At 44.2% G+C, this 10,088-nt stretch overlaps 1 protein-coding gene across 2 annotated transcripts; it reads left to right on the top strand.

The window, feature by feature from the left end:
• The first annotated feature begins 3,488 nt into the window (after nt 1-3,488).
• Nucleotides 3,489-6,138, top strand: Atp5mc3 (ATP synthase membrane subunit c locus 3). Of its 2 annotated transcripts, none has more exons than NM_001361401.1 (5): nt 3,489-3,561; nt 3,744-3,849; nt 4,850-4,927; nt 5,254-5,447; nt 5,873-6,138. In NM_001361401.1, the coding sequence occupies exons 2-5, from the start codon at nt 3,811-3,813 to the stop codon at nt 5,985-5,987; spliced, it is 426 nt and encodes a 141-aa protein (NP_001348330.1). In that variant the 5' UTR covers nt 3,489-3,561; nt 3,744-3,810; the 3' UTR covers nt 5,988-6,138. The 2 variants fall into 2 exon arrangements, with proteins under 2 accessions (NP_001348330.1, NP_001348329.1); NM_001361400.1 differs by having other exon boundaries at nt 3,489-3,571.
• Nucleotides 6,139-10,088: the final 3,950 nt, after the last annotated feature.

Genomic DNA, 10,088 nt, shown 5'->3' with positions numbered 1-10,088 from the left:
CAAAGAAGCAGCAGCTCTCTGGAGAGCAGTGTTCTTAGCAAGTTTGAAAAACAAGAAGTCAGTGTATAAGAAGCAGAGTGAACAAGAAGCTGGCTTCTTATCCCTCTTATAAAACGCTGCATTTATCCTGTGTGGTTGGGATGATGAAGTAGATACAACTAAATTCATTCCACATTTTTCTAGGGATTTTCAAAACATTAACTTTTGTAAGTAATTTCCATAGTTCCAAATTCAAATCTACAGAGCAGTTTTCAAACCATCTGTCTTATGGAGCTGAGCATGGTAACCAATGCCTTTAGTCCCAGCACTTAAGAGGCAAAGGCAGATGAACATCTTTGAGGTCAGCCTGGTCTACATAGTGAGTTCCATGATAGCCAGAACTATGTAGAGACCCTGTCTCAACAACAACATTTAGTTCCTATTCTTGTTTCCTCCAACCTAGTTCCCTTGTGAATAACTAGCAGTTCATAGTAACCCTTGGCTACAGATCAAGTTCAAGGCCAGGCAGGGATACATTAGGCCCTCTCAGGAAGAAAGGAAGAGAGTGAGGGAAAGAGGAGAGAGAAGGAGGAAGAGGAAGGCAGAAACAGAAAAGGGAAGAGAGAAAGTGAGAGAAGAGAAAAGAAAAGAGTAGAGAAGAGAGAAAGCAAGAGTTCACCTGCATGGTGGTAAGAAGGTAGAGGGACTGGAATCCTTGTATCTACTTTAGAAATATACAATGGAGGTGTTGGGGATTTAGCTCAGTGGTAGAGCACTTGCCTAGCAAGCGCAAGGCCCCGGGTTCGGTCCCCAGCTCCGAAAAAAAAAATACGATGGTACAGCCACTGTGAAAGACAGTATCATTTTAAAATATAATTATTATATGATCCAGTATTTTGTGCTATATGTCCAAAAGAATCCAAGGTGGGGAATGTGGATGTATTACATCTGTGATCATAGTAGCAATATTCCCAATAGCCAAATAGTAGAAGCAACCCAAGTGTCCATCACCAATGAATGGTTAAGCCAAGTGTGATGAATGCATGCATACATACACACATACTTACATGCATACATACATATATACATATACACGGATACTAGCCAGCCTTATAAGGAAGAATATTCTGACACGGCCTCAACTTGGATGAACGATAAAAACATCTGCTTTGTGAAAGAAATCAGTCTTTAATCAGGTGCTCTGATCCCAGGACTCTCAAGGCTGACGCAGGATGATACAAAGTTCCAAACAGCATGGACCATATAACTAGATCCAATCTCAAAATCCAAAACTTGAATTTAAGAAAAGGGCAGATGGAGGTTGGGGATTTAGCTCAGTGGTAGAGTGCTTGCCTAGCAAGCGCAAGGCCCTGGGTTCAGTCCCCAGCTCCGAAAAAAAGAAAAGAAAAGAAGAAAAGGGCAGATGCCTGGCTATGGAGGTGCACACCTTTGACCCAGCACTTGGGAATTAGAGGCAGGAGGATCTCTGTGAGTTTGAGGCCAACATGGGCTACAAAGTGAGTTCTAGGACAGCCAAGCCTACACAAAGAAACCCTGTCTCAACACACACACACACACACACACACACACACACACACACACACACACACACACACAGGAAATGGGGCTGGAGAAGTGGCTCAGTGGTTAAGAGCACTGTCTGCTCTTCCAAAGGTCCTGAGTTCAATTCCCAGCACCCGATTGTGGCTTGCAACCATCTGTAATGGGATCCGATGCCCTCTTCTGGTGTGTCTGAGGATGGCTACATTGTACATAAACATAAAATAAACAAGTAATGAAAGGAAAGAAAAGCATGAGTATGCTGTGAGATAGCTCAGTGGATCAAGGTGCCTGCTTGGCTCTACACCTGGCCACCTGAATTCAATCCCTGAGATCCACATGGTGGGAACAGAGGATTGACTCCCTCCAGTTGCTCTCTGACCTTTACATACACACTGTGGCATGTGCATCTGTACACATATGCCTGCCCTTGTGTATGCACAAAGTAAGTAAATAAATGTAGAGAAAAATTAAAAGATGAGACAAACAATGGATGACTTAGATGAAGGACCTACAATAGTCACGTTCACAAAAACAGAAACAATGGTTATTTTCTGAGGCTGGAGAGAGGACCATGGAAAATACTGTAATACAGTGGTTAAACATACCAACTGAGTAAGGTATATTTTTATATTTAGAAATATAGCATATACATACATACATACACACACACATACACATACACACATACAACTAAATGTGTATGTAAAACTAAAGAAAAAGAAGACATGGATTTGAAAAGACAAGGAGTTGAGTGTGTAGGAGGGTTTGGAGGGAGTGGTGTTTGGAAAAAAAATGGCCCCATGGGCCTATAGAGAGTAGCACTATTAGGAGGTGTGGCCTTGTTGGAATGAGTGTGTTTTGTTGGAGGAAGTGTGTCACTGGATAGGGGTACAGGCTTTGAGGTCTCAGAAGCTTAAGCTAGGTGCAGTGGCTCACTGTCTTTTCCTCCTGCCTGCCTCCTTCCTTGGGCTATTGTCAGATCTGTCTCCAGCACCATGTCTGTCTGCACACTGCCATGCTGATGATGGACTAAACCTCTGAAACTGTAAGCCAGCCCCAACTAAGTGTTTTTCTTTATGAGTTGTCATGGTCATGGTGTCTCTTCACAGCAATAAAACCCTAAGACAGAGGGGAACCTATACGATTATATTATCTCAAAATTATTTTTTAAAAAATCTATAACAAGGCCAGAAGTTGAACAACCACTTATCTGAGATATTTCTGCATTCATCTGGTTTGTTCAGTTACCAGAACTGGTGCTGAATTTTGAAAAATATTCAGGCACTTTTTAGTCCAAAATTATGATACATTATAATCTCTTAATCCTTCCAATTATAATGGTGGAAGGCAGCAGAACACAGTTGCAAGACAGAGGCAGGAAGATTTCTGTGAGTTGGAGGCTAGTCTGTTCTACAGAGTTGCAAAGCTCTTGAACCCTCATTTGTTCATTTCAGGGCTTCTAGTCAGGTCTTCTGAGGAAATATTTGCCGTCTTTTTTAGGTTCTTATAAAGAAATAATTCCGCTGGACCTGGTGGTGAAGACCTGAAATCCTAGCTCGCTACTTGGAAAGCTAAAACTGGACGATCAAAGCCCTCTCTAACTTACATACTGAGCACAAGGCCTGCTCGAGCAACTCACCCTGTCTGAAATAAAAGTGAAAACAGGGTCGGCTTGCAGCTCTGTGGTAGTATCCCTGCCTGGCACGTGCAAGGAGAGAGGCTCAGTACCCAATAGCGACACAAATTAAAATTTATCTTCACCGTTAGTGGCACTAACAATGCCAGGAGTTGTCTCCAGTGTGCTCCTTTTCCTTTCACTGGCTGCCAGCCTGTTACGGAGGGCCTGTCATTGTCCTCCTCTGCTGGTTACCAATAAAGTTGTTACAAAGTGACCTTGAGCGTCTTCCCCCGCCTTCTCCATCCGGGTGCTGCGGCACGGATAAGAGCCGCACCGCGCTTGCGCACCCAGCCCCACTGCTTCGACCTCTGCCGCCGCTGCTGCCGCCGCCGCCTCCGGAGGTAAGCGGAGGTAAACGGAGGGCGCGGGGCCGGGGCGGAGCGGGTCTTCGGGCCCTGTCCACTAGACTTGTGACTCCCGGGCACGCGGCCACGCCGACGGTCTGCGCGGTCCCCTCGGGGCCGGGGTGGGAAGGGCAGGCCCCTGGGGGACACTTGACCTTAAGCCTCTTTTCGCTCCCCAGAGAGGAAGCAGGAGAGGAGCCCACATCGCCTGTCACCTATATCCACGCCGCGCCGCCAGGAAGAAAGATGTTCGCCTGCGCCAAGCTCGCCCGCACCCCTGCTCTGGTGCGTAACCCGGGCCTCGGCCCAGCGTACACGCCGAGGGACCGACTCTCCTTCACCCTTGCCCCGATGTCCTCTCCTCCCTCCTTCCCAAACCTGGGGCCTGCAGACAGTTCCCAGCCATGTGTCTGTCCCCCGAGGCCTATCTGTCAGGCCTTCTGGGCGTAGGTCACAGCCTCCTTGCTCGTGGACCTCGCCCCTCCCCCACATCCCGGTCCCTATGGAGTTGGGGACGACGCGAAGGTCGGGGTGCTGGGAAGTTAGGAAGGGGCCGCTGAGGCCTAGTTGCCTCCACAGCATTTCCCATGCTTGTCTGTAGGTCAAACTCGCCGCTACCGAGGGAGGGACTTTGCTTCCTTGTGTGGGCGGAGAAAGGTGTTGGGGAGCCCTGAAGCTAGTTTTTGGAGGCTTTAAGTCAAGTCTGAATCTAAAAGGATTTGTCCTAGAGAATCCGGTCCTGGTTCTGAAGGGATTTTTCCGTGACCTTAGTGTCGTGGACACTCAAGGACAGTGAAGCCAGACTACCAGATGTCCTTAATAGTGAGAGTGTTGCACCGGTTGTTAAGCTGACATCAAACTGCTTACCTCTACATAGTAATTTTAGAGCTAGTGGACATTTAGGGATGCTTTGGAAACGGTGGGAGCTCCATTAACTGCTGGACTATTTTAAATGATCACATTCATGGTGACACTCCTACGTGCCCCCATAAACTTGAATTACAACACTGCAGTGCCTGAAACTTCCACACCTCTCAGATACTTTGTAACTAATTGTTCTTAGGCTGTTTGTTTACGAGTAGATTAGATAGAACATTCCATAGTTCACTAGCATGAAGTTTTAGGTTGGCTTCATGTATTCAAAATGACCGAGCTAATTGCACAGATAATGAATCTCTGTTCTTTCTCTTCTGCTTTCTCCTTTAGAAATTATAGTTAAGAGAGGTCACTGAAGACTAATCTGTATTCCTAATACTTGAAATTCTTTCTTTCCTTCCATTAATAGATCCGAGCTGGATCCAGAGTTGCATATAGACCAATTTCTGCATCAGTATTATCTCGACCAGAGACTAGGACTGGAGAGGTGAGTAGTAATAACAGAAACTGGGAAACACTGCCAAGTAAGTCTTACAGTGTTACCATGAAGGGGTGTGTTGGTGGATAGCCCCGGGGTAATTTCTTTCCAGTTCTATTAAATGATATGTAGAAGGTGAGCCACTGAGAGACCTTTGGTGGCCAGCACAACCTCCTGAATTAGAAAATACATATTTTAGGCTGTATTTATAGTTTTGAGTTATATGTAACCAAGTCATACCAAGCTTCAATACAAAGAAGTTACCGTTTTGGCACTATAGTAGTTAAAATCAGTGTGATTACTGAATTGACCTTTGCCTCATTTCCTCTTCCCAGGGCTCTACGGTATTTAATGGGGCCCAGAATGGTGTGTGCCAGCTGATCCGAAGGGAGTTCCAGACCAGTGTAATCAGCAGAGATATTGATACTGCTGCCAAATTCATTGGTGCAGGTGCTGCCACAGTAGGAGTTGCTGGTTCTGGTGCTGGTATTGGAACAGTCTTTGGCAGTCTTATCATTGGCTATGCCAGGTAATCAGTCTGTCCCAGAATGAGGTAAAGACAGTGGGAAGCACCGAGTGGAAGTGGGAAAGTGGCCTCTTTGAAAGAAGTGTCTGCTGTGTGTGCATTAGTCACTTAGAGTAATGAGAATAGAGCCAAGGGATGGGCCCATGCCTATAACTCCACCAGTCAGGAGGGTCAAGAGGATCACAAGTGTCAGGGCCCCTCAAAGTGGGTGTAAAGTAAGCATTTATATTTACATACAAAGATGGCTCCCTAACTTTATGCCACGTGATTAGGAGTAGGTAAAATCATCTGAGAGACAAAAGCCAAGTGGTGTGTGTAGGACATTGACAAAGATACCCATACTAGGTACCTGGCTCGTTACCATTTACCAAATTGTTGACATTAATACTACTTCAAAGTAACAGTTATCTGTGTTGTGTCTCTTTTAGAAACCCTTCACTGAAGCAGCAGCTGTTCTCATACGCTATCCTGGGATTTGCCTTGTCTGAAGCTATGGGTCTCTTTTGTTTGATGGTTGCGTTCTTGATCTTGTTTGCCATGTAACAGAAATTACTGCCTAAAATGTTGGCATTCATAGTAATTACGGATGTAATTCTGTGTATCTTGCTGTGACTCCGAAGACTGTAGTACTGGTGTCATGGAAATATGTGTTATTTCCAAAGTCATTTCATTAAAGATGGAAACTTTAAATTTTGCCGTGATTTGTACTTACATAAATGTGGTTATGATGACGAATTAAGGTAGACGGTTGTCCAGGTCAGAGGAAGGTACAACAGTTACCCTGATTTTGAAAAAAGTGCTGTATATGATTTTTATGGGAATTCTCTAATGTAGTGTTTCACAGATTATAATTTATGGGGCTTCTATTTCTTAATGTAAAGGAGAAATGAGCTTTGAAACATTAATGCAAGCCACCTCAAAATAGTTTTGCTTTTAAAAATTAACCATGAATTAGAACACATAAAAACATAATCACCTTCCAAGTGGATGTGGCTCCCCTTTCATTGCTGGTTCTAAAAAGAAGTCATGGCAGCTCTCTTTCCTAGGACTTGGAAGCAGTTACTGGGAGGGAATGAGATTTTTGTGTTTCTTGAAGCCTCACATTAATTAAGTAGACGTGTGTCTACAGTAAGTAGTCACCTGTCATCTGAGAAGGAACCCAGGCAAACTGGCAGCTGGTTTCTTATTTTTAACAAATCTCTTTTAAACAGCAGTTGCCAGAAGTAAGGTGAATTGGCTACATTGTTTAATCCTCTGAAACACTGCTGCTGACATTCATAGAAGGTTTAGGAATGGTGGCTGAGCAAGTGTTTGCCTCCAGTACTGCATGTTGCTTCTTGGTCAGACTTTCCCTGCTAAAAGGAAGAAAGTGGGTGCTACCATAGGAAGACCAACCGTTCTCACCCTAGCAGATAAGCTACCATTAGACTGACCTATAAGTTCCTGGTTTGGGGTAGAAGATAGAATGTGGGAGGGTGAAAAGAAGCAAACTAGAATGTATACAAGTGGCGTGTGAAAGCCTCTACTTGTATACTAGCAAAGGATTGCTAAGTTTCAGGAGTTTCTGTTTGAAGAGATTTAGAACAAATGGGAAGGCTGTTTTACTTCAGTGCCCTCACTGAAGTTAGTTTCGGTGAGAAGTAGGAGGCATGAAGCACAGTGGGGAGCTTTAGGTGCTCGTTTACCTTAGTCCCTGTCTCTTAGTCTGTAATGAGAGTCCGCACCCTGAGACTTAGCAATCTGCATTTTAAAAACAGGTTTCCCAGGTAGCTTTGTATATAGAATTAGAGAATCGCTACTTAGACATAACCTTGCTTTTTTTTTTTTTAAGGGGCCCCAAAAGAGCAGGAACTGTGGTTGCTTTTAATTGTTTATCCGCTCTATCACAAAATTCCTGGGAAAAGGTTTTCAACTCTAAAAGAAAGAAGGCTGCACTGTGGCTAATACCAGCAATCCCAGGCAGTTGGGAGGTTTAGGTGGGAACTGATACATAGTAAATATTGAAAAACACTAAGCAGGCCAACAAAGGGCCCCTAGTGTGTGATTTTGCTTCTATAAAACAGGTAAGTTTGTAAACTAAGCCAGTTAGAAGTTACTGGGAACTCTAGGAACATGGGAACCTGGGTGACTATTGATTGTGGAGTTTCATTATGGGCGATTGGTGCTTGAGCAAGATTATAAATGTACTGAATCATAAAGTTGTACACGTTAACACAGCAAACATGGGTATCTGACAATTAAGTTCGTGTACTATATAACAAAGTACACAGTAAAGTCATTACATTTTTTTTTTAAATCATAGGGGAAAACTTAGATGAACTAAACTGTTCCAAGTTCATTTTAATTGTGCTGGTTAGTGATCAAAATGTGGAACACTGATACTGGGAGAAGAGCTGCTCTGCTTGGGGAATGCCAAGTGTGAGCTCGCTGTGCAGTCTGTGCACTGGCTTCAGTTTACTGAGCGACTCTTTAGAAACTGATTTACAACTACAGGCTCCTTTACCTAGATGGGACAAATGCTACAACAAATACTAAGCATGGAGAGATAGTTACTGTGCAGCATTTTGCTGTTTTTAAGATGAGTTTCTCACTAAGTAAGCCAGTGCTTCTGCCTGGGGTCCCAAGCCCTGGGCTAAGAGGTTTGTGCACCGCCCTTGGGTCTGTGGTATTAGAGATGGAATACACAAACTACACAAGGCCACCACAAAGCTACATCCTTAACCCTGCACTGCTTTATAACAAGTACCACCTCCCTTATGTTTATGAGTTTAGAAACAAACACAGGTGGGAAATACTTGTGAATATGGTTGTTTCTGAAGGTGCTAATAGAGATGTTACTTTCCTACCAACCAAACATGAAATGAGGCGTTTTCTCTGTTGAGAATACTAGGCTGATTTTAAATCTCCCAAAGGCAAGAGCACCTCAGCTATAGAGCGCCAGTTCTACTCATTTCCTCAGAATGTTCCTTGGCGCACTGCAGTTTTCATTTGACTTTGTGCTTTCTTCAGTAGAGGACTGTGTGTGAGGAGTCGCTGCTGCCAAGTTGTAACATTGCCTTAAAATACGCTATTTTTAATATTTTGGTGATTAACTCAGTTTGAGTATGAAATGAGCTTTGAACTAACGGGCAACTGGTCTAGCCGTAAACTCTAGACATGTATCTGACTAAAAGTAGAACAGTAAGTGGATTTCCTACGGTTGCGAATAAGCATAAGAGTGAGATGTCTGGAAGGGGTAGGAATCATTCTCCACTTGAAAACACGGCTTGTCTACACCTTGTCTAAACCTTGAATAACAGGACTGTCCAGAAGACTTGAAAATGGAAGAGCACCAACACAAGGAAAGTTACCAGGAAATAGTGTTAGCCTCAGGTGAAAGGTAGGCTGGCACCCAAGTCCAAGGAGCAGGCAGGAGTTCTTATCATGTGACCACAGACAGCCATTCAAAACTTGGAGCTGTGATTTGGAATTGTTAGAGACCACACGGTGGGGTGAGGCTTGTACTTGCCTTTAGTCTCACCTGGGAAGGAGAGGCCGCTGGATCTCTCAAGTTCAAGGCCAGCCTAGTTTAGAGATTGGGTTCCAGGACTACACAGACAAACCCTGTATGGTGAGGGAGGAAGGAGACCAGTGTGGAATGGCTTGAAAATCAGCAGTACAAGTGGTTACCATAGCAGATCTGCTAGTGATAAATATGTGTTGTGTGACAAGAATTTTCCTGGGGAAATGCACACACATCTACATGTCAGATGGGGGCCCATGACAGAACAAGTATGGATACCACCAAACCCTAACTTGTACCAAGGAGTTTTATTGGGTTTATTTACAAGTATGTGGCTGAGGGTTACTTACAGTAGCAGAATTGACTCAAAGACAGCCACATCACCAAAGCCCACCCCAGCTCCTGTGACAGCTCACAAATCTGGGAACCTAGAGCACACTGCAGGTTTTGAGGTGTTTACCTTCCTGCTTAAGAAACTTCCCTACAGGATGGACTGTTGCAGTTCCCAAGGAAACTGTGAGACACAGAGGCCTCAGTCTAGGATGGTGGCCATGATAATTACAAAGGATCTTCAAAGGAGCTGAGAGACGGCTGGCTTTGTGGATGAGAGCACTTAGTACTGTTGCAGAGGACTGGGGCACTAGTCCCAGCCCCACTATGGGGGTTCACAACCATCTATAACTCCAGTTCCAGGGAATTCAAGTCTACTTCTGACTTCTTCCCATTCTGGGCACACATGTGGTGCACATATACACATAGGCAAAAAATTCATACACATAAGATTAATTTTTAATTTTAAAAATAATTCTTAAAAAGAAAATCTCCCAAAGTAGTTTTGGGACCTGCCTAGTTCTCTAGGGTCAGTCAGGAAAGGTGAGAGTGTCTATTTTTTTTTCCTTTTCTTTTTTTTGGAGCTGGGGACCGAACCCAGGGCCTTGCGCTAGGCAAGCGCTCTACTGCTGAGCTAAATCCCCAACCTGAGGGTGTCTATTCTTATGTACAGAGTACTACTCCTGAGGAGAGAGGCTTCACATGTATACTGCCAACACTCTGAACAAGCCTGCAAAATTAGGAAGAATCAGCTCATTTCCTAAATTATTTGCCCATTGTTTGGTAGTACCCAGATCCCAGTTCATAACTCC

This window comes from Rattus norvegicus, chromosome 3, assembly GCF_021556685.1.
Source record: "Rattus norvegicus strain SHRSP/BbbUtx chromosome 3, alternate assembly SHRSP_T2T, whole genome shotgun sequence".
Classification (NCBI taxonomy): Eukaryota; Metazoa; Chordata; class Mammalia; order Rodentia; family Muridae; genus Rattus; species Rattus norvegicus.
This window is presented reverse-complemented; position numbering and strand designations above follow the sequence as displayed.

Coding starts and splice junctions, on each gene's coding strand:
- Atp5mc3 (NM_001361401.1), top strand. CDS start 3,811: ATGTTCGCCTGCGCCAAGCTCGCCCGCACCCCTGCTCTG. Junction 4,928..5,253: donor CAGAGACTAGGACTGGAGAG/GTGAGTAGTAAT, acceptor TCCTCTTCCCAG/GGCTCTACGGTATTTAATGG. Junction 5,448..5,872: donor CTTATCATTGGCTATGCCAG/GTAATCAGTCTG, acceptor TGTCTCTTTTAG/AAACCCTTCACTGAAGCAGC.